Genomic DNA, 24068 nt, shown 5'->3' on the forward strand with positions numbered 1-24068 from the left:
AAATGTGTTTAAATGATAGAACCAAAACTCTTTTTGATTTAAAAGTATAAAACTAAGGTTTTAAATTTAATTTACAAAATCTTAAATTTTTTTAACTATATACATAGAACATTAATTCTTTTTATATATGTAAAAGTAATTATAGAATAATATAATTGATGTTTTAACTCATATATTTATTTATTTTTTTTTTAATTTATTTATATTTCGTGAAGAATAAATTTTATTATAGATTTAGTCTGTTATCTCATATTGTATTAAAAAAAATTAATTTAATATGATGACAAATTATTCATGAATTTTAAGGCATTATATTATCTAAAGATGTGAAAGTTTATAATAATACTTAAATTTATTTACATTATAAAATTTGATCCATGACTTAAAATATTAAAAGATAAAATTTTAGTTTAACTTAATATTATAAAATTAACTTCAACTTAACTTCAGTGCTTGTGTTATAATTTACTTTTCCTCATTAATCCATTTGGAGAAAACTTTATCTTTGGTTTAAGATTAAATTCCTTAACAAGTACAAGGAATAACAGAGACAGTCTTCTTCACAAATGATAGGTTTATGACTTCAACCTTTGTCCATTATCCTTGTTCTTTCTGTTTTTTTGTTTGTTTTGTCCTTTCTCCTTGTTTAATAGCATAATGTCTATCAATACAAAAGATCTAATCTTGATGCAATTTACTTTTCTTTAATACGTATATACAAAAAAGAAGTGATGAATTTGTGTTTTGCTTGTAAAATTGTCCTATAAATACTCTCGTAGGCAGATCAATGTTATTCCCATAATAAATTTGCCAAAGCCTTCCAATTTTGCAGTTTCTCCTTTCAAACTTTACATAACCAAATTAAGAAAGGGTGAAATTGTGCACTTCACATGCCTTTATATTGTTCCTCTTTGTGTGCAAACATGGCACAAACCTTAAAACTTGGGAAGAGAAATGAAAACTTCATATGTGGCCATGCACAAACAAAAGATTCCTGCTTTATGTCTCAACACCATAAATCCACCAACACTCTCCCAACCCACATTGCTTCTGTGTCAAAATCTGATCAAAGCTTTTCTTCTCCTGTGATTGAGGAGGACCGAAAACTACTTGGTCTTGTCTCAGAACCAGAGGAATATTGCAGAGAGTTAGATGTTGCTGTTAGAGCAGTTCAGATGTCATGCTTCATCTGTCAGAAACTGCAAGACACTTGGATTTCGAATTCTCAGATCAACCATCCCTATTCACCGCTCACAGTTGCAGGTGAATCTTCCTATTTGATCTGTGTAATTTCTTCAACGTTTTTCTTTTCATTGTTAAATAATCTCTGTTAAGAATGAGTTTGGGAAATAAATATACATGCCTTTCTTTATACTGAAAACTTGTTAACCTGGATACTACATATACATTTTCTATCAGTGGTGTCTCACAATTTAATTTAAAATTTCATTGTAAAATGCTAAGGGTTGGTAAAGAGGTTAGTTTTCATGTGCTCACAAGTTATGAGGATGATTCATGTAATGAAAAAAACACTCTTTGATGTACTATGTTGATTGTAAAATATAAAACGTTTTCATAGGCTTTGTCAGTTTAAAAATGCAATACAGGGTAAACAAAAGATACAGTAATATCAAACCCTATGACTTGGAATATAGCACTAATAGAGTGCTAACATGTAAGCACTGTTATGGCCCTGCTCTGTTCCATAAGCAAAATGATTTGATTGAATTCAATTGTTTACCTTAAGATCTACTAATTGTAAATATCATTCTCCAGATTAATAAATATGAGAGATTTTCTTTTGTCTTTCACTGCTCTCTTGCTCTCCACGTGAAGAAGTAAAGATATAAATTAAAGCTATTTATTATTTCTAATTTTGTTCACAAAAGAAGATTTTTTAAAGCGCGAATGATGATTATATGTGGTACAGGTTTGAGTGTGAACACAATTGTCAGCTGGATATTGTCTAAGTGTTTAGGGAGTGGAAATGTCTCAATTGTAACTGAAAAGGATGTTCAGACACTATCCAATACTAATAAATCAGAACTGTTGGAAGCTGTGGTTAAAACTGTGAATGAATGTCTAGCTGAAGCACCACGGTTTGGGGTTGAGGAGCCAAAATCAGCTCTGGGAACTTCAGAGGTTCTTGAAATCATTAGTTGCAGCAACTTAGTTGGAAGTCCTTCAGGAAGATTTTGGGCACTTAGCCCTCTTGATGGCAAAATGGGGTCTGCATGCGGCGATCAATATGCTGTAGGTTTATCACTGATAGAGGATGGTGAAGTGGTGCTTGGAGTTCTTGGCTGTCCTAACTACCCTATGAGAAAGGACTGGTTTAGCTATCATCTCAGCTATCAAAGGATGATATCTATGTTGACTCCTCCAAACTCAGAAACTTGGAATAAAGGTTGTATAATTTATGCTAAGAGAGGTAGTAGGAAAGCTTGGATCCAACCACTGCTTCATGTCAATAAGAAGTATGTGTGGCCAAACCATGCAAAACAAGTTTCTGTCTCTTCCGTTGACAACCTAGCCTTGGCCACTTTCTGCCAACCAATTGAAAAGGCCAATTCAAGCCACACTTTTACTGAGGGATTGGCTCAGAGTGTTGGTCTCAGGTGTGTTTTATTTCAGTATCAGTCTCCCTCTCTGTCTTTAGAATTTTAAACTTCTATGGCTGTAGTTTCTCTAGACATTCAAACATAGGATTTCTGCCATTGCCAACGCATTTAATTTTTTCTGTGTTCAGATTTTCTTTGTGCTAATTTAATAACACTGCAGTGTAGGGATAAAGAGGTTCTTAGAATATGCAAACAAGATGAAAAGTGTTGTGTTTAGCAGCACATTCCTTACTATTAAATATCTAGAATATCATTTGACAAATTTCACCAAAGACAACATAAATTTTCTAATGTAACTAGTATTCATCATTTATATGCAGTAATCAGCCACTAAGAGTATTCAACATGATGAAATATGCGGCAATAGCTTGTGGGCATGCTGAGGTTTTCATGAAGTTTGCAAGGGCTGGTTACAAGGAAAAAATATGGGATCATGCTGCTGGTGCTATCATCATACAAGAGGCTGGAGGCATGGTAACAGATGCTAAGGGGAACCCCCTTGACTTCTCAAAAGGTTTAAACTTAGAAAGCCTTGATCGTGGTATAGTTGCTTCTGCTGGAACAGCATTACATGAAAAGATCATCGATGCAGTTGATGCTAGCTGGGTCTCTTCTTGTCTTTGAGACTGCTGTAATAACCTACAAGCATATGGGATATGTACTGAGATTATGTGAATAATGTATAATCTTTTCCCTTCTGTTTTACACAGTATCACATAAATCCCTCTGCTTATGTACATGTTATAGTTTATGTATTGGTGCCGACTTGCTAAGCTGAAATTATTATCTTTTGAAATGTTACGATAAAAGTTTAAGGCTGTTATTTTGTACTCTGCATGAAATTTACTAGGACATGCATGACTTATCTTGAAGAGGTTTCATATACCTATAAGGCTATAACTAATATGAATATGCACTGAGAATCTATTATGGATAGAGATGAATGTCAAAATGGTGTGACTTTATGTCAAAATTTTTAAATGAACAAGATGAACAAGCCGTGTCTAAAATTATTATTTTAGTTAGATTTATGTAATTCTAATGAAGAAGTTGTATTTAGAATCAATTTTTGACTTTAAATTTTCTTTTTAATTTTAACGAAGAACTCATGTATGAAAATTCAACTTTTGGAATAAGAAATGAAACTTTAAATATGTATAGAGGATCAACACTTCAATAAATTGTAGCACGTTTCTACCAGCCACTAGTATGTCCATGCTCTCAGCATATACACTAATAAACCACAACAATAGATAGCATGTTAAACAACATAAAAATAAATAAATAAAATTACAGGTGTAAGGAAAAAATCATGCTCAGTGGAATAGTTTTTGTTCAAATTCAAGAGTGTGGCTTAAATATACAACATTGGTCCATAATGTATCCGTAGTGTCTTCTGCAGAAGACTGATAAATCATATAGCAGCCCTCAATGCTCCCCTAGCAGCCTCCCGTTTCATCTCAGCAGCCTTACCACTGCCACGGAAGTACATGTATACTTGCTGTATGGAAACCAATGAAATAGTGAGTAGGTAAGTTGCGTGCATGTGCTTAAAATGATTTGAAACTTCAGCAAGTGTAATCAGACCTGAATAACCCAAATGCTGATCAACGTTTCAATGCAGAATAATCCAAACCCGATGAAGTAGAAAATCTGCAAGGCAAATGGATAAAAACATGATAAAAAAATAATCATTCAGAAGCATCATGTTGTCGAGGTTGCATTCTGTAGTATTTGCAAAAAGATGGTGCATAACATAGGGTGTAACGCGTATAAATACAACTTTGGCAACTAAATAGTATGTTTTTGGAATGAGAAATAACTCATGACAAACCCTCTTACCCCAATCAAAGCATGGTCGCCCAGCACATCTATGGCAGACAGAATACCCCTGAATGAATGAATAGACAGTGTCAGTCACTATGTTAAAAGGCTGGAAACAACTTCAGCATCTTGAGAAATGAAACACACCCATTAAATCCTAAAATATAACACACTTAGCAACGCCCCAAAGCCCCAAATTCATCACCGTTCTCAGGTCTTAACCCATCCTCTTATTTATGGGTAATATGCATTAATTTTCTTCTCAATGTCAGCCAACCAACTAACATGTTTCTAAAAGATTTCAAATCAGGTTATTCATCATTTACTCCTATTTCTGACAAGGGAAAGAAAAAAAGAACTCTATCTTCTCAGCAAGGAAAGAGAATTTGAATACTTAGTCTCCTTGTAACATAAATAAAGTCATATGAGCAATATTGTGTAAAATAGAGAACATATATGAAGTGGACATACGTCAGGGATTTGCCTTTGAAAACTATAGGAGGAGCAACTGCAGCTAAGATGCAGAATCCTATGTGAAGCTGTCAGGAAAACAAGGAATGAATATCATTAGATTTCTTCACTTTTTGAAGCATAGCTTATGCAAAAGTATAATCCATTTACCAGATAAAGCATGAAAAACCATCCAAATTTCAAAGCACTTTCAGTCCTGCAAAATCAATAAGCATATTCAAGACGCATATTTTAAAGCATATTCAAAGAAGTATGGCCACATAAAAAGATAAAAGGTTTAATTTCTAATTTAGTCCTCTAATTTATTCGAATTTTCAAAAAGACCCCTAGTTATTGGTTTTTCCAATTTAGTTCTTTAGTTTTTTAAAAACAAAAAATTTAGTCCTTTTTCCAATTTGACTGCTTGCTAGTTTCCTGTTTGATGTTTTTAAGAAACTAAATTGGAAAAACCAATAATTAGGGGTCTTTTTGAAAATTTGAATGAAATTAGAGGACCAAATTAGGCATTCAGCCAAGATAAAAATATGCATGCATATTATATTTTCCTATTTTTCACATGAATGCTTCAGAGCATAAGGTAAAATTTTCAGTAGGCGCAGAGCATCTCATCAAAATTTGTCAGAATCAACAATAGCCTGACACTAAGATGAACAACCCATTAATTCAAAGAAGGAAAAATAAATGGAAAAAGTGTTAAACTAAATTAAATTTATTTTTCAAAAGTCAACTTAATTGCAGTTATTTCTATTCTAGATCATTTAAATTATAACGTGAGTTTTGTGGATTGAGTTAGGTTCTAAAGTTCAAATTCTAATATTTATTTACTTCAGGAATTCAAGTCTTTTGCAGCTCAGATTAACCATATGGACACAACACAACCAAATGTGATAAAATACGATAACACTCATACAGCCCCAATGTTGAACCATTAAGCCTAGACATGACTGTGGTCTCCAAAACAAGTTCAAGTGACTACACAAGTTATAGACAAATAATTGTAGTTGCATAATTCATTAGTGCATGCAAAAATTAAAAATTTACCTAAAAGCACGATATAATGGGCGATACCACAGAACATATGCCCCAGGAACCCCTGCTATGAAGTAGATAATGGCAAGAAACCATATTTTTACACCTACAACAAACAAGGCCAAGTTCCACGTGCATGGAATTTAGATGTCAGATTTTTAATTTGGGCTATATAATAACCTAAGTGAATATTCAATGTAGCTAAACTCACCTTCACCCTTAATCCAAGCTGCAGTAACAGCTATGACATTCCAAAAAAGGCACAACACTAATCCTGCATAACAGAAATGTTTTTAAATCACAGTGAACCAATCTCATGTTTGCATTGCTTACGGGTATGAAATTACACTATTTACCGATAACTCACAATAGAAACATCTATTATGACCATGATTAATTCAAAACATGTGATTATGATAGAACAAGTAAGTACAGAATGCCTTTATCTTAATCAACAAACCAGATTGGTTCCAAGAATCCAGGCAAAGCTAGTTATTCAGAGAATTTCACCTCGTTTCAAGGCTTCAATTTCTTTTATATTTCATTTTAAAAATTCTGGGAGTAGAAAAGAAAATCTTCCCAATTGCTACTTTCTAGTATAAGGTGTAAAAAATTTGTCATTGATGCCAATTAAAATATAACGGATTAATTATTTAGTTTAACACTCAACTATCATCATTTCACAAATTTTACCATCCAAGTTTTATCACGCATCTTACTATCATGTTCTTCAATTTCTATATAATGGCATGCTAACAAATCACCAAAAAAGGTATAAAAAATCGGAAAAAATTACTTTTATGCCATTTTTTAACTTTTTTTTCACTGACACGTCAACATGTTGCTAGATATTTTAACAATTCAGTAAAATGTGTGAAAATTAAAAAACATTGATGATAAAATGCATGAAACGAAAAAACTTGGATGTTAAATTTTGAAAAATGATGAAAATTGAGTAACACAAGGTGGAATTGAGCCAAAGATAATTACGTAAGAAAAATCAAAGGGACCAAGGTCCTTGAAATAGAAGACACAAATGATCTTTGAAATAGAATCTACAAACAAAATTGAAAAATAAAAGATCGATATGATAATACTCACTGCACTCCCAAAAAATAAATAAAGAGAATAACGTACCTAACAGTGTAGTAAATGCAACATATTGCAATTTCTGTAGATGAATAGGAATTTCATTAGCAATGTCATGATGGATTATTGGAAAAAACGGTGGCCAATTCTTCTCCTCAAGAACAATTCCAGCTGCAAAACAAAACGTAAGTACCTACTACAATAAGTAAGCAGAACTTAAGTTAGTGCATCAAATTCGGAGACATCTATAGAACCCTGCAGTATTACCATTCCTCCACTATTCAATGGTATGAGAGCACAAACAGAAATCTCAACCTGCCTCCAGGCCAAAGACCAAAAATACTTGCAAACAATTATTTTTAAAGCAAACTTCAAATAGAGAAAGGGAAATGTAAATCACCTCGTGCAGCAGCTTCTTCTTTCCGCCTGACATCCTGAATTTGATACATAAAAACAAATAAAATGCATGTGAATTTCCAAGAAGTTGCAGTTGACAGAAAAGTCAGCAGACAAACCTTTATGTACATAAGGTTAATTGAACAAATATCAGTGCAAAAATTATAAATATTAAATAGAGGATAACATGATTTGATGAGGAGGCCTTTGATAAGAAGATCCATATTTCCATAGACCAACCTATTATCAATCATAACATTTTCAGATGCCTTCATAATTTTCATATCCAAACTTCAGGTAATATAATCAATCAGATCCAGTTAAAATTCTTGGCGTTTGTGGGGACACAAATGTAGAGGAAACTACTCACTTACTCTAGGAGTAAGCGTGGGACACCATCAACTTAATAAATTATATAGAATACAAATTCAACAAAGCAAACTATTAAATCATATGATATTCTTATTGTCTTAGTAATCATGCATATCAAATTTTAGATTAATTGAAATCCCATTCTATACCTGTTCCCTTCGTCTCAATTCAGCTTCCTTAGATTGAAGTTCCTTCTCCTTCTTCTTCAAATCCTACAGTATAAGGAGATCATAATTAGAAAAACCATGATTAATACTTGCAACAACAGATTAGAAATAAGAAAAGAACTGAGGATTTCATCAACCTCAATTTTATACATACCGTCGATGAATCAAGGGGTATATCAACTGTTGCACCAAAGCCGTAATTATAATCAACAGGCTCTGGCTTAAGAGGTGAGAGCCTTGAATTTGTGGCTGCAGGAACACTTCCAGGATTCTGACAGTTTAAAAACATTACAACACTGTAAGTCACAGAAGATTTATAGCCTTTTATCAGCAGATGATACATAATATACTTCATAATAAATAATTAAATCTGGCCGTGAACCTAGACTCTAGAGTTAAGCTAGAAAAGGGTGTTCCCAAGACAAGGTAGTATAAAGTCGATTGCCCTCCCATTAAATGGATAAGATGACTCCGTAATGAATTATCACAACACAATGAATGTAGGAGGAGAAACCAGAAGGGTCATGCTCCCTCCCACCAACCCCCAGCACACATCTTCCTTTTCCTCGATAATTATGCTCTCAAATATTTCACTAGTTATCACAACATCTAAATTTCCCTCTCATATATCTGTCCCTTCCACGTTAAGAAAAAATGTCAATATCACAATCATGCACCTTCAGACAACTTAGCTTTTCATATCATAATCATTATTGCACTTCTAGTTATTTTGTGATATGTATAGAGAGTAGAGACCTTAGTGTGCTTATAATACTTCTTAAATCTTCACAAACCTAAAATGTAACTACTAAAAAAAAGATATATTTGACATTACGTTTTCCTTTTGCAATGTCCATTACTATAATTAAATACAATTTTAAAACTCTGAATTATAAGTTCAGAATATTCTCAAAAAAATGTTCGGATACACACACATCACATCACTGATATTCTAAGCGCTCAGTGACAAAATGATGTACAATTAAGTAATCCTTTCTCGCAGTTGATTTAATTATAGTTCTGGTTCCTTGATTAGACATAATATTCAATTTTGATCCCCCTTATTTCAGTGGCAAGATGTTGCCTGGTTAATAGCTTTCAAATTGGTGCAATTATATCCTAGTCAGATTGATCTTGCCATGTCAAAAAAAAATTAATTTAGTTAGTGTTGCATTGTGCCTCAGCATTTCCACGCCAGAAAAAAAAAAAAGAGAAACTCATCATCAATTTGTCACAAAAAAGGGGGCATTCCCACATCACCATCAAACTAACAGAGAGACTTAACTGCACCAATTTCAAAATTCTTTAGTAAACATTCCTGTAATTGAATTGAGGGACCAAAATGAAAATTCGTAGAGTATTACAGGAAAACCAATAAATGTAATTTATCCTCCCCATTCTTCATTTTCTTAGTTTCTAGTTTTTCATTTGATAATTGAAAAACTGCAGGTCCATTTAAGATACACATAACTGTCTAGGGCCATCCTTAGTTGAACTTAAATGCAATAAATTTGTTAACAGAAGTCCTTCACTAGTCACTACTAAAATTTTCCAAGGATCAAATTCCATTTGTGTGTGTTTGTATGTACACACACAATAGCATTCGAAACAACTTAATATAACCAGTACTTTTACAATTATAGTTACACCAAAACCACTATTTATCCTCCATCAAAGGGAAGATGTCTCTCAATATCTCTTTCAAATAAACCATTGCCAGATCTTCCAGTCCCCAGTTAACATTTAATCCTATGTGGTCAGGACGCATGAGTTCCACATCCTTATTTTTTTATTTTTTTTTTTAAAAAAAATGGATTTGAAAACTTCTTGATTTCCGTCACCACCAGCGGAGCGGCACGATTACTTCATGTTAATTCATTATGAAGTTATTAGGCACACTGACTTTGAGAAACACAGTATCAGCATCTGTGTCTGCATCTGCAAGTAAATCTCAAGGACATCTAAAAAATTCGTCCAGACATGTTCAGTTCAATTATATTGGTAAACTTCTTAAGGTCAAAACATCATGAAAAACACACACACAAAAAACCCAACATGAAGCAGAGAGAACAAAATCTACAACTACCTTAAAACAGAAACACAAAATCGGTTTCTTTGACCATAAATTATAGTATTAAACAAGTCAACAGAAAACCGAGAACAGAAACAACAATTCGCAAACAAGAATTGACGAAAATCTCACGCTGAAACATCCCCAGAACAGGATCAAATCAATTTCCACACAAAAACTGCAAACCCAGTTCACAAAATCCCAACTTTGAGAGGAAAAACGAAACAACCGTGAAAAGACTTACAGCGAAGGGGTTCACTTCTTCCTCGTCGAAGGGGTTACTATCGTAACGACCAGCCATGGGAATTGGAATGCAGGGATCTGATCTCTCCAGAAACTAAGGTCAAATGGGTATTAAAAAGAGAAGATTTCTAGAGCGGTGATATTTGAAAGTAAGAAACTTCTTTAAAGAATTAGAAGATAAAGTAAGAAGCGTTGCATATGGGGAAATTCCAGCTACAGGCACAAAGAATTGTCTTTGGTCAGCGTAATACAGAAGAAAATAAAGACAGAAGACTCTGTTTTCAACTTAGCTTTCTCATTGTATATATAATCGGAAAATTTGAAATTTGAAAGAAAAAAACACAGAAGATTAGAAGTTTAAAGTTGGTATATTTGGATTTTTTCCATCAATGTGACAATCGATAATATTATAAAAGTTTTTTTTATGCACTTTAATAAGATACTTAAAATAAATTTTCTGTTCTTTAAGTGAAAATTTTAAAATTTAAATTTAAACTAATATATTTTTAGTTGACAAATAAAATTTTATGTTGGTAGTATTTAAAGATTTTTTTAAAAAAGAATAAACTTTTATTTTTTTTTAATATGTAATAGTGTGTAAGATTCTTTTCAAATAACAACTCGTTTGGTTTTTTATTTTTTTATTTTCTCTTGGTGGTTGATTTAATGAGACAAGATTTTAATTGATTTTGAATCTGGTGGAATTTAATTTGCATTGATAGTTTTATTCATTTTATTGGAATTTAATTAATTTTTATTTACTTTTAGCCAAATAAAATATGAATTGGGTGGATTAGTTGTTGGTGTAATGTAATATAATCTGAAAATGGAACTACATTTGACGACAAAGGCATAATGAAATGTTTGAAACAATTGCACTTACTCATGGTTAAAGAGAAAAGGTAATCAATCTATTTTGTCCAAACATGTTATGTTGCAAACAAGACAAAATTTTCAAATTGTATAGTTGGCATTTTTCTGTTAGAAACAACCCAACATTTCAAATTACGCTTCTCTCTCATCTAATTCTAATTCAAAATTATGTCAATTTCTAAGTGGGGTAGTGCTAGTTATGTTTATTGTCAATAAAATTTTATAATTAATTAATTATAAATTTAATTAATTAATTATATATCTAAAATTGTGGGATTAAACATATTTCAAATACTCAAATAGAAAAGTTATAACATTTAATAAGAATAAAACGTATGACCAAATAATTTTGAAAACTTTATTTCTTTATTTTTTAAGTTGATACTTTAGATAAATTATAGAATTGATAACCTTATTATTGGTCTCACAATATATCTCAAATTTCACAAGAGTAAGCTTTTTATATCTCAAATTTCATTCTAAAAAACATCATCTACTTAAAAAAAGTTAAAACTTCTCAAAACTCAAAGTAATTAAAAAGCTACCAATTTATTTCCAATACTTAGCATAGCATGCGAGTATTTTCTTTTTTTCTCACAATCATAAACAAAACTGTAAATTACATGAACCATCATAAAATTGTATCATCAATTTTTTTTCTTTAATAAAAATGTTCATTATAACATTAAAGTTATTTGATACAACACGCTTAAATTTTTTAAAATTTCAGATGCAAATTGAAAATATTAATTCAAAATCAAATTAACATTTATAATCTAAATTAAAATTTAAAGTACAACTTCTAACTTGGATGTATTCTGATGCATGTGTCATTAATGGTATCTTAATAGAGGTTAGGTGGGCTAATAAAACTATGACACTTTGGTTATTACAATAAGTAAAAAAAGTTGTATGAGACTATCAATTATAACTTTTGGTTTAGTACTAAGTACTTCATCTAATAATTGACATTAGAGATAAGGTTATGAATTAATTTCCAATAACTATTGACAAAAAAATGTGTACATTATGCGGATGTTAAGTGATTTATTTTTCTTATTCATATAAGCTTATGTTACCTAAAGTTATTTAGTACTTTAATTCCAGTGTAGTATTTATTTTATTATTAGAAGATATCTTATTTAACTTTTTATTGTTTTAAATTGTAATAATATTTATTATATGAAAACATACGGTGCAAGTGTCATTCAATATGTATAGGTTATTTGAGACTAAATCATTTAAGTTTTTATAATGTCTTTCTTTTTTATGATGACAAACATTATTTACTTTTGGTAAGTTTATGAGAGAATAAAATAGTTAACAAAAATTATTAGAGCAAATATAACATTATTAATTATGATTACTGAGATGTTAGAAAATATACCTGAGCATATTAACGTATTGGATTCAAGAATTAGAGCAAGTAACAAAAGGAGTTATATGAGTATGTATGAATGCATGTAATGAAAATATATCTGACAACATTTTTTTTATAATATTTTAATATCGTTTACGTGTCATTCCGTCATTGGTCTATGTTGATGTTTATAATAATTATTGATTATAGAGAAATTTTAAACTAATCACATAATGACATATAGTATTAAAATATTGTCAAAAAAATATTGTCAAAATATCATTATCTTTAATAAAATAGTATATCGTCTCAAATAACTTTTCCTGTTCACGAATGAAAATTTAGTTTTACGTAAGCTTTACACTATCAACAAATAAAAAATGACAAATGCCTTTTAAAATAATTATGATTAAAACACTTCATCATAATTGAATGATATATAAAATTGTTTACACTATTAATATATTTATTATTTGCTTTTGTTGCAGATATAGTATGTTACTTTAAGGAAAACAGTCACTACCTGCTCCTACATTCTCTACAAAGTATGTTGAGATTGGTTGAGTTAACAAACTTAGACCACCAAAACAAAAGCACTACAAAAAGAATGGAAGCTTCTTCATTACAGCTGAAATGATGAAAACAAGGTTTGCATATATGAGAATTACATCTAAAAAATATCAAGAAAAGAACAAAAGAATGTAAAGAAATATGTTGAGATTCCAAAACTTGAATGAATTGTTTATTCTTTCAGCTACAACAACTAAATTGTGCCTATTGCCCTGTGAATGAAATGGCTAACAAATCAAACCTAGTAAAAACAAAGTTAAGAAAAGTGATTCTTTTTCTTCCTATGTCTCAAGCGTTTTCTATCACTGGTAAATGGATCAACCCAGCTTTTGTCTGCAGCTATAGCTTTATTCCACCGGCCTTTGAATACTTCAAATTCCCACGTTGACTGTCTTCTTATCTGATCACTCATGTTACAATGTAAACAAGGTCATTTGCAAGCAACTTTGAGATCAATAAAAGATTTGGTTTCAAAAGCAGTTAGAAAGTAACAAGATCATTTGTAAAATGCTTTGTGATCAACACAGGACTTGATTTCAAATGCTGTTCAAAAGCCTCACCTCAATTCGCTCATCAAAGGCCGAGGCACCGTGTCTCTGATTATGAAACAAAACCAACAAAAAATGAAGTTAGGATTTGATTTGTTAGTAAATGAAATATGACACAGAGAATAACTTTGAATGTCATTAGAATCTGTACCGGAGTTGGCCTTCCACGACTCAAAACCTGAAAAATGAACGACAACTAGTAAAAAGGGCACCTTTTGTAGAAAAACAAATGACAATACACATGTGGCTGACAGTGTTGTTCCTGTGAATTTTTCTTGTAAAATAGGAAAGGGGTGTTCATTGAACAAAGTTTCAGTATCAACTCAGTGTGCTCAAGCAATTGGCACAGGTTCTAGTGTGGCGTGAGATCAGACCAATAAATTTCAATAGACAAATTAATATAGTTAAAAATGTTCTAATATAACGATGCTTGTTCCTGAGGGCTGTCCCTATGTACAATTCCATGGTTTGGCGAAGAACCAAAAGAGAAGGTGAATATAGGTATTTGCAACCATTGATTATACACACACACACACAGATTACAATGATAAATTGTGTATTAAAGCCCATTTTAGGTAGCAAAGATCGCACACAATTAATTCACCAATGTGGAGAGAAAGGAACACAATACTTTAGCTGTTTCATCCCCACTGCCACCCAGACTTGGTATTCCCTTGTGAACAACATATTCCTCATCAACAACTCCCACATTTTGTGTGCGATCTCCCTGAAAAATGACATTGATTTCAACAGTTAACGATACCTATCATGAAGAGAATGAAGTTAAAATAGAGAGACAAGTCGATATTAGTTACTATAATGACAGCCAACCGTTGATATGCAACTTGAATAGAAAACTAGTCCAGAAAATGTGTAATTCTCACCTGAGCACAATATCCTATTTTCATATCCAATCCCCATCCATGGACAAGGTCATTCTGAGAAAATGAAAATGACAATGATGTTACCAAACTATGAACTATTTTAATCTATTATAAGCAATCAAATAAAAAAATTAAATACTAAAAATTTCAGAATGACAAAGTCAAACTCAATACGGATGTTAACCAAAAAATAAGTGAAGAAATCTAAGTTTATTGGAATAAGTTTTACTTTCAATTGTAAGAGAAGAGAGTAGAAAGTTAATCCACCGAAAATTACCTGTATAAGATGCCAAGTACAATCCCAGGCAGATCGAGAGAAAACAGGAGCCATACCTTCCACAAACCTGCCAAGTTTCAATGAAATTTCTGTCATTCGTAACATGATTATAGATGCAAAAATAAAACTATCATAAAACTCCCAAAAAAAAAAAGAGGAAATGTTATTTTCATTTTGTTAAGTTCCTTTTTCAATGCATTGACTGGTCAAATTTAAACATCTATGATATCTTGATGGCCACAAAGAAGGAGCATAACACCACAGGAGTAACAATCAGAATGAACATCTTAAGAAAAAATTGGCATGTTTAGGTTCAGATAAAGTAGCAGTTACCCAGTGCATGGAGGCCCTGTACTTGCCTCTGAACACCTAGTATTGCCTCTGAGTTCATAGACTCTTCTGCATGCATGAAAACTCAAGCTAAGTTTGAAATTGATTAGCATGTACATGTATCAATAGCCTCAAACAAAAAGTCACCTATGAACTTTCTTTGTTCTAGCTCTAACTGTAATTTTATGATGTATGTGTCCAGAATCTGGGTCAAGAGCTGGTTGAGATATCTCCAATCCTTCTTCCTTCACAATTTCAATGTATCTGGAAAAAAAAAGGAAAAGGAAAAAGATATTCATGTTAATTCATTCTTTCTTTGGTAGGAGCATAAAAAGCTTGTCATGAGGTGATTGACTAGTCTTTGAAATAACAAGACAATAAAAGATTACTAAGAGATCTAACATGACTTTATTAATCTAATAAGGATGCTTTAGAGCTTATTTTGCGTGCAAGTTCAATTAAATAACAGAGAGGCAGATAATCATTATAGAGTTTGAAAAGAATTTCAATATTGCCTTGCGTTTTATCTAAAATTAAGAAAAAATTATCAATACTGCAATAATGTATAGGTGTATAAATTGAAAATGCGGCATTCAACAAATATGAAATCATTTAAACACATGCATGTAGAAATGAATTGGCACTGCATCACCAGCCATGGGCATAAATAATCAAGTGTAGTACTAATATTCTGAGCAGATGAAGCAGGTTGTGAGCTGATTTGGTGAAGCAAAAGTTTACATAAAATAAAAGAAATTTAATTTCAAAAACCTATGCTACAATAGAAAGAGAGAGAATTCATTTTGTTCTTAAAAGCCATCATCTAGCTTTTCAGAGTAATTTTAAACAGATGGGAAATACCTCTTTAACAAATTGATTATACAGACTCGCCTCTTAAAGTGTTCATTATAAAGAACTTTATCTTGAAAATTATTTTCCACAAGTTACAGTTTTTAAGTGGGTTTTATTTTCTAAAAGATTTTCATTTTATATAGCAACTGAGGCACCCAAGATGCCATTTTAATGAAACGTGGTCCTATTTTATTCAATTATCATGTCATATAATTAAATAAAATAGGATCACCTTCATTGTAATTGTATCATGGGTCCCTCAACTTCTGAATAAAATGAAAAGCTTCATATTAGAAGCAAAAAAAGCAGACAAATGTAAAAGTATAGCACAAGACTGGAACAAAACCACCAGTAATACCTTGATGGAGAAAAATGCTCCACCCCTAAGTCCTCATCCCAGAGAAAGATGTAATCATAAATAGAAACTATATCTGGATGTAGAAATCTTTTAGCAAACCACCTGTGGAGACACTCGGGAATTAATATCTAGACAGGTAAAACACAAACCATTGAAATATAGCCATTTATCATATTTTAAAACATAAGCATATGCTAAGCAACAAAAGTAAGAGGACTGTTATCTGGCATGCGCAGAAATGCCACAGACTGAAAAGGGAAACATAACCAAGCAATAGTAACAGAGCCAAGGTCAAGCACATCACCCAACTCACCTACAACTAGAAGATTAACATGGGTACAGTGAGGTATTAAGTTGATCTGTTATGTTTATTGATTCGAATGGTTGTTCCCAGGAAAAAAACTGATGTAAATCATGACCTTGATTCTAATACATTGACAGAAACAAAAATATCTTCCCTACTTCTAATGATGTTTAGAAGCCTTCTTGACTCATTATTTTCAATAAATCCTTGATAAAAGCATGACATGTTCCCAGAAAAGTTAAAGAAAAACCTCTCCAATTAACACACATTAAACAATATAAGGTTTCCAGACAGAAAGAAAGAACATATATGGTTGGTCTAGTAATATACCACTTTGTTTGGTTTGGAGCAATTATGTGTATGGCCTTGCTACTCCAACTAAGATCCCACCATCCATCCATATTGGCATCATAATGGAATAAAATAATTGTAAAATTTTCTGGAAGAAACTGAAATCAATGAAATTAGATTAGGAATACTGACTAAAACAATTTTGATAGCCTAACGAATCAACAAAATACCTTTTGCACCATGACATCTACATTATGTTTTTGTTTCATACCAACTGGAATTGCAAGCAAGTGGCGATCGGAGTAAACACTAACCTGCAATCAAATAACCACCACCAAGAAATCAGTAAATCAGTAGCTCAGGTGAAGCAGCTTTGATAATTGATGGCATGCTAATTGCAGTTTCCCAAATCCAGCCCTCATCTGTCAGTTTAAATAAAACCACAATATAAAAGATATAAAACTTCAAAGATGCTTACCTTTGACCTCAAACTACTTGGAGACCATAAAGGCCTCAACTCAAAATCTGAAGTATCTTGTATTATACCTCGGGGTAAGCCCTTCAGATTTCCCGAAGTACCAGGATATGCCTGCAAAGTGGCATCAAAAGCACCAATATGAAAACGAATATGCATTCAATACATTATCAAAAAAATGAAAGAATTGCAGAGTAGGGAGGTGCATCCAAAATTTTGAAAGTAGCCATCATTCACCATCTAAATGCACCAAGGCTTAAATTTAGAAAAAAGTCGTGATTAGCGCCATAATATACCTCTTGTTCTCCCAGGAAACTCCGCCTTTTGTCTATCTGATGATAATATAAATGAAGCACAGAAGGAAAATTCAAATCAGAACAGGAAGTACCAGAATATAATGTCATGTATTGGTGCATTATACCAAGGGTAAGGCTGGGGCAATGTAGCTGCCACCTGCTACGAAGGGTAAAGCTCGGGCCATGTAAATGTACACCATACTAGGAGCTGGAAAAAACGTTCAAGGAAGGCTATAGAATTTTATGAAGATTTACTTTTTCAATATCACTTAATGACAATAAAGCGTTGATTGTTTAATGCTTGAGAACCACTTCACGAGTTTCCTAACTAAAATGCACATTTACATAGTTATACTACTATGGATAAAACAGCGCTTCAACAGTAAATGATCCCCAACCTGATGCAGAATATAAGTTTAATCAACATTTTTGGCGTAAAGTCATGACATGCGATCCCATACCTCTTCTTCGTAATATTGATACTTTAAAGTCCTATACACAACAAACAACATTACTGTACAAACAACTACCATAAAAGGAAGTTGCTTCATCTTCAAAATTGATTTCCCCTGGTTCAAGAAAATTCAAAATTAGAAGAGCGGAGTTACAAACACATAACTCCTCAATAAAAATTTGTTTACGAGATATTCTCCTTCGAAATATCATAAGCAATGACTTCAAAGAAAACAAGACAAACCATTAGGCAAGAAACTCCTTTTTCCCGTCGGCCACCTCCATGATTCGATTGACCTCATAGAAGAAATGGATCTCTTATTCAGTCTTCATCACAAACTGCTTGCTCTGATAGAAAGTATCAGAAATTATTTAATCTTATAAAACACAAAGGGTCAAAAGGAAAAGTACTGCTTTAGAATTGTCAGCTAAATCACAAGCCAACTCAAACCCCAGGTTCCAAAACACTGAGAAATTTGCACATAACTGAAGGCATATAAGCAATTGTGAAATATATTTACTTATGTGAGAGAGATTGGGACTAACAAGGGGATTGGTGAGATGTTCATGCACATGTTAGTGTGACAAGAAAGAGCTAATGCATGTGAATTTCGGAAACATGCTTAGAGCATATGCAATGATCACAAGTTGTTTAATTCACACTCGTTATCAACAACAGCCAAACCTCCACTTAAAACGGCACTAAAATTCATATAAAAGTTATTTAAAAACTGACACCACATACTCCAACACATAAGCAACCCCCAGGAACACGAAAACAGAGTTGCATGCATTGATTTAACCGACACAAGGATCACATGAAAAACAGAAAGAAAAGGGAGAGAAAAATACGCAGCTGGCCAAAACATTGGTCAACACCTGAAAACCAAAACTCTGCCCTTTACAGAAAAAGTCCAATTGCTTAATAAATTAAGACAAAAAACATTTTACAGAAAAGGAAAAACGGGTCACTCTTCAAAATTTCATACATAAAAAACATTGAAAATAACTCCCTGAGATTTTTAATTAGATCCAACCCTTAGAGACTTTCATTCATCCTCGCCACATGGAGAAGAGTAAAGTTATACTTCCACCCCAAAATTAAATAAAGAGCAAAAACCTTCATTTGATTGGCATCACAAATCGAAACAACATTTTCATGAGATAGGACAGATTCCAAACTTTCAAACACTTGGAGATTCTCTCCAAAATCAAGCAATAGGACCCAGAAGAGGAAACCGGGAAAAGAGACATGAAAGGCAATGGGATGGATAAAAAAACAGGGGCAAAAAAAAGGGTATGCATGAAAATGGAAAAGGATGAAGCTTTGAAGATCACTGGACATACCCAGATGCATAAGAATCTCAGTGAAGAGGAAAACAGAGGTCAGAGCCAGAAATATGGAAGAATGAAGGGCGAGGACAATAGAACAAGAGTTACGAGTGAAGTGAGAGAGGAAGAGAGGTAAAAGGAATATATTATTATATGCATGCGTTGTTAAGGAGAACTATGGGTATTTGTGGTATTATGGAAGCTTGCACCAAGCTTCGCTCATGGTTAATGAATGACAAACTGTGATCTACAATGCAACATTTATAACGTGATTTATTACTTTTTATTTTTTGAGAATTATGCTGTATTAGTTTTAAGATTTTATATTTCAATGTAAGAATTTTATTAATATTTAGAAGTAAAATAATAATATTTTTAGGTAAAAAATAATTACTTTATTATTATAATTAAGGTTTTATATTGTATAAAATATTAACACATTTTACTGAAAAATATTTATAAAATTTACAGTTCTAAATACAACTCATGTATTGAAAAACAAATTATGATAAATTCATTAATGTGATGAGTGGATAATAATGACAAACGTTAATTAATACAAACATTAATTAATATAATTATGATATCAACAAGATTAGTCATTGAAATTAACTGAAATTAATTAATCTTAATTTTTAAATTTTATTTTGTTTATATTCTAAAAGTTTTAAATTAGTTATGATCATTTATTTTCTTTTTATTAATACATAAGTTATTATTTCTTTTTTGGCCATCAATATATTACATATATTAAAATAATATTCATAATATATAAAAATATTATAATAATAATAATAATAATAATAATAATAATAATAATAAACAAAAATAAGAACAAAAGAAAAGTATTTCTTTTGATATACATGTTTCTTTTCTTGGAAATTACATTCGTTTGTGATTTTCTTTTCATATAAAAAAGCTAATATTTACATAATTATATACATTTCCGTATTACTATTTTTATTTTTTCGTATACATGAATCATTTTTTACTAAAAGAAGAGTTAGACAGAAAATAATATGCGACCCCAAGGCTAAACAACAAAATATTTCCAAAAAATAATTAATCATCAAAATAAAATTTAACATTAAATCATAATTTACTCAAATAATACATAATATACATTTTCTTAGTGTATTTCATATTCATACTTATATTTAGTTATATTTTAAAATTATACTATTTTCAATATCATATCTTATTAATCTAAACCTATATATAAAAAATTATTCTTTTTAGTGTCCTATTTTTTTAAAAAAATCTACTATTTAAATAAACAATATTTTTAATTAATATAATTATTTTATCAATTTTATCATTTCTTTAAATTTAACTGTTTTTTAATATGATCAATTTTTAAACATGTTTATCTTTTAAATTACATACAAAATAAATAAACTCATTTACAATAAAATTATAAAAATTATTTATATTTAATTTCAAAATGATAATAACAATTTTATTATTTTTTATTATCATAAAAACTAAAAACACATGTATAATTCATGTGTTTGTATATAATAAAGAAAATAAGGAAAAGTAGATACATAATTTTTTTTCTTCTTTATCTTTTATCTTAATTTTTAATATATCAATAATGACACAAGAAAGAATTACAAAACACATTAACAATAAAACCGTTATTGTTTGCATACGAAAGAGCATTAATGTTCAGCAATAACTCATTAATGATAATTATTAGACTAAAATACTTTTTGTTTGTGAATTTTTGTTTGAAATTATTTATTTTAGTTTCTTTATTTCTTTATTTAATTAAGTTTCAATTTTTGTTAAAGCTATATATATATATATATATATATATATATATATATATATATATATATATATGTATGTATGTATTATAATATCAAATTTTCCTTTTTAGTTAATATTTTTTTTTCAAATTTACTTTTTAGATAGGTAATTTTTAAATTAAAATAATTATAATATTAATTTTATCATTTTCTTTAAATTTTATCCTTTTTTAAATTTGATGTTGTTTTAAATTTAAATATTTTTTTTAAATTATAAAACTACTTATAAAATAAATAAAAATCATACAATAAAATTATAAAAGTAATTTATATTTAATTTAATAATAATAATAATGATAATAATAATTTTATTATTTTTTATTAGGATAAAAAGGTAAAATCATGTGCTTTCATTAGTGTGTAGTAAAGAGAATAAAGAAGAGTAGATACATAATTTTCTTTCTTTTCTTTTTTCTTTTATCTTTTATTTTTTTATCTTTTATCTTAATTTTTAATATATCAATAAAGATAAGAAAGAATTACAAGACACATTTAACAATAAAACCGTTACTTTTGTATATTTACATAAATGATTTAAATATACGAATTAAGTTAAAATATGTCAAAAATATTAATAACTTAGTAAATTTCATTTCAAAATTAACTTTTTTTTTCAATAGTCAACTTGATTGACATATTAATCATAAAACATTGTGGTCAAAATTTTAAAAAAATACAACTTTAGAATTGGTAATTTTTAAATTTTAAATTAAAAAATAAAATTAATTTTAATATTTAATGAGTGATTTAATGTATATATTATAAAAAATTATTTTAACATGAACATATTAGTTGTAATTAAAATTAATTACTAATTTGGTCTCAACATTACTAATTTCAAAAAAATTGAAAATCAATTGAGTCAAAAAATAAATATAAAAACTGAATTGAATACAAGGCATAACTATGTGGCGTTAATAGTGACACGTGGTGTTGACATTGACACATAGCACTGACATCGACATGTAACATTAATAGTATAATATTACTAAAATAAAATATTACATATATGATGATGGATTCACTAGATGAAAGCAAACCTACAAAATATAAGATCTACACCTCTAGAACCATCTGACTTCCCATCTGTTAAACTCTCTCCTCTTGCTAGAGTAAATGAAAAGAACGTATCCTTAAGCTCACACTATTTAGGTGATCGTCACAAAAGAGAAAACAACACATTGACAAACAACACAAAAGCAAGGGTAAGCTAGAGTACCAAAATATATACATACATTTTAAAACAATAACAATATACATCCATATTATGAATCAAGTAACATCTAAAATAATTCTCATCAACCTTGTACTCCAACTATCCGGATAGATTTATTGATGTCAAACTCATGGGGAACCTGCACCCGTGTATGATGGAGCAACTTGCTCAGAATAATAATAACCACAACCTCAACCACCACCATAATGTCATACAGCAAAGTTAATTCGTCAAACATCTATGACCAAAACTAGTGACCATAGACTAGGACCTTCTACTACTCTTCACGACATAATCACCCATCTCTACTTGAGATGAGGTTAGAAAGTGTCATGATCATTTCCCAATCTAGGAGCTCCTAGCTATTTCAATACATTACACAACATAACCAACTTATGATATTCCTCCTTGGAATTCCTTTTTTATGTCATACTTGAATCCACATTTTCCATTTCATTTGAATATAATTATGCATGTCTCCCATATATTTTTACCATATTGAATCATATACATAGCCTCATGTAAAAATCATCATACAATCCACATAATCATATGCATATATTTCACATAAACATGGTAAGAAATCACATGAAACCATTCCATATACATCAAGATACAAGAACCAATCCAAGAAGAATCACTAAACAGCACAAAAACCCTTTTAAACTCATACTTACAGAAGTAGCACTCAGCCCTAGAAACTAGCGCTCAATGCTACAACCACTGGAATCCTAACGCTCAGCCCCAACGACATTGGAAAGTGGCGCACAAACACTATGGCAGAGGCACATAATGCCATATTAGAACTTGAAACTCTATTTCTATACCTTGGACACTTCCTACACCACTTTAACTAATCCCTAGGACCCTATTGACATTGAGAAACCTCATAATACATCATTTTAACTCAATATGACCACTTCAAACCAAATCAACTTTTTTAAGCTACCCAAATTCATTTCTACTCTTTCTAACACCAATTTCAGCCAACCAAAGGTATAAACAAGTCATAAATGACAGACCTACAAATCATCATTTTTACCCTAGACCTTCTAATTCAAAATCTCACTCATAAAAACCCATAAAACTAGTTCCAATTCAAGCCAAATTCAACATATCAACTAATAAAGAGTCTTACATCAGTTTTCCTACCATTCTTAAAGTTCAAACCAGTTTAAATCACCTAAGGATGGACCTAAAAGTAAATCCCTTTGAAACAACATGTAAACATGTTAAAATAACTACCATTCCATTCTAAGCAACATATCAACCAACTCTCATCCTAATTAAGCTACTAAAGACCAAATAAATTGTCTTAAACCATCAATCATCACATTAACTATAAAACATATAACTTTGACCTTTCACTAGCCTTTGCACAATTGAGCCAATTTCAACCATCAATGCAAATTCATAACATGAAATTAATCATCATAATAACATCCCAACATATTTCATCATAAACCAATTCTCAAACAAGCACATATACTCATTTAAATGAACAATCATTCACATAATATCAAAATTTGTAATTTAAGTCAATTTAACATAC

General features: G+C 30.7%; 3 protein-coding genes across 5 annotated transcripts; 1 reads left to right on the forward strand and 2 right to left on the reverse strand.

Annotated features, from left to right (window-relative positions):
- The first annotated feature begins 806 nt into the window (after nt 1–806).
- Nucleotides 807–3694, forward strand: LOC106767593 (PAP-specific phosphatase HAL2-like). The gene is made up of 3 exons (XM_014652516.2): nt 807–1263; nt 1931–2618; nt 2942–3694. The coding sequence occupies exons 1-3, from the start codon at nt 891–893 to the stop codon at nt 3243–3245; spliced, it is 1365 nt and encodes a 454-aa protein (XP_014508002.1). The 5' UTR covers nt 807–890; the 3' UTR covers nt 3246–3694.
- Nucleotides 3695–3793: 99 nt separating this feature from the next.
- LOC106769110 (secretory carrier-associated membrane protein) lies at nt 3794–10566 on the reverse strand. The gene is made up of 12 exons (XM_014654590.2): nt 10285–10566; nt 8124–8240; nt 7952–8014; nt 7435–7468; nt 7083–7205; nt 6157–6219; nt 5958–6051; nt 5067–5112; nt 4917–4984; nt 4464–4512; nt 4209–4274; nt 3794–4122 (listed from the first exon to the last, which is right to left on the reverse strand). Exons 1-12 carry the CDS (start codon nt 10339–10341, stop codon nt 4036–4038), a joined length of 867 nt encoding a protein of 288 aa, XP_014510076.1. The 5' UTR covers nt 10342–10566; the 3' UTR covers nt 3794–4035.
- A 2547-nt stretch (nt 10567–13113) lies between these two features.
- Nucleotides 13114–19714, reverse strand: LOC106767361. 3 transcript variants are annotated; one of them, XM_014652236.2, is made up of 16 exons: nt 19502–19712; nt 18399–18502; nt 18163–18270; nt 17702–17737; nt 17409–17519; nt 17161–17244; nt 16970–17088; nt 16336–16437; nt 15273–15389; nt 15129–15194; nt 14796–14862; nt 14519–14572; nt 14266–14361; nt 13786–13812; nt 13647–13682; nt 13114–13486 (listed from the first exon to the last, which is right to left on the reverse strand). In XM_014652236.2, exons 2-16 carry the CDS (start codon nt 18399–18401, stop codon nt 13343–13345), a joined length of 1170 nt encoding a protein of 389 aa, XP_014507722.1. In that variant the 5' UTR covers nt 18402–18502; nt 19502–19712; the 3' UTR covers nt 13114–13342. The 3 variants fall into 3 exon arrangements, with proteins under 3 accessions (XP_014507722.1, XP_022639291.1, XP_022639292.1); XM_022783571.1 differs by having other exon boundaries at nt 13367–13493; nt 19502–19714; XM_022783570.1 differs by lacking the exon at nt 19502–19712 and having other exon boundaries at nt 17827–18270; nt 18399–18412.
- Nucleotides 19715–24068: the final 4354 nt, after the last annotated feature.

Source organism: Vigna radiata, chromosome 7, assembly GCF_000741045.1.
Source record: "Vigna radiata var. radiata cultivar VC1973A chromosome 7, Vradiata_ver6, whole genome shotgun sequence".
Taxonomy (NCBI): domain Eukaryota; kingdom Viridiplantae; phylum Streptophyta; class Magnoliopsida; order Fabales; family Fabaceae; genus Vigna; species Vigna radiata.

Bases quoted from the DNA above. Each gene is read 5' to 3' on its own strand.
- LOC106769110 (XM_014654590.2), bottom strand. From the start codon at position 10,341: ATGGCTGGTCGTTACGATAGTAACCCCTTCGACGAGGAAGAAGTGAAC. The intron at 6,220-7,082 runs GTACGTTATTCT...TCTGTTATGCAG, and splicing joins TGCATTTACTACACTGTTAG to GATTAGTGTTGTGCCTTTTT. The intron at 6,052-6,156 runs GTGAGTTTAGCT...TGTTTGTTGTAG, and splicing joins AGCTTGGATTAAGGGTGAAG to GTGTAAAAATATGGTTTCTT.
- LOC106767361 (XM_014652236.2), bottom strand. The intron at 17,520-17,701 runs GTATATTATGGC...GCCACTTTGCAG, and splicing joins GTTTCCTGGGAGAACAAGAG to GCATATCCTGGTACTTCGGG. The intron at 14,362-14,518 runs GTGAGAATTACA...GTCATTTTTCAG, and splicing joins AAATAGGATATTGTGCTCAG to GGAGATCGCACACAAAATGT.
- LOC106767593 (XM_014652516.2), top strand. From the start codon at position 891: ATGCCTTTATATTGTTCCTCTTTGTGTGCAAACATGGCACAAACCTTA. The intron at 1,264-1,930 runs GTGAATCTTCCT...TATGTGGTACAG, and splicing joins TTCACCGCTCACAGTTGCAG to GTTTGAGTGTGAACACAATT. The intron at 2,619-2,941 runs GTGTGTTTTATT...ATTTATATGCAG, and splicing joins GCTCAGAGTGTTGGTCTCAG to TAATCAGCCACTAAGAGTAT.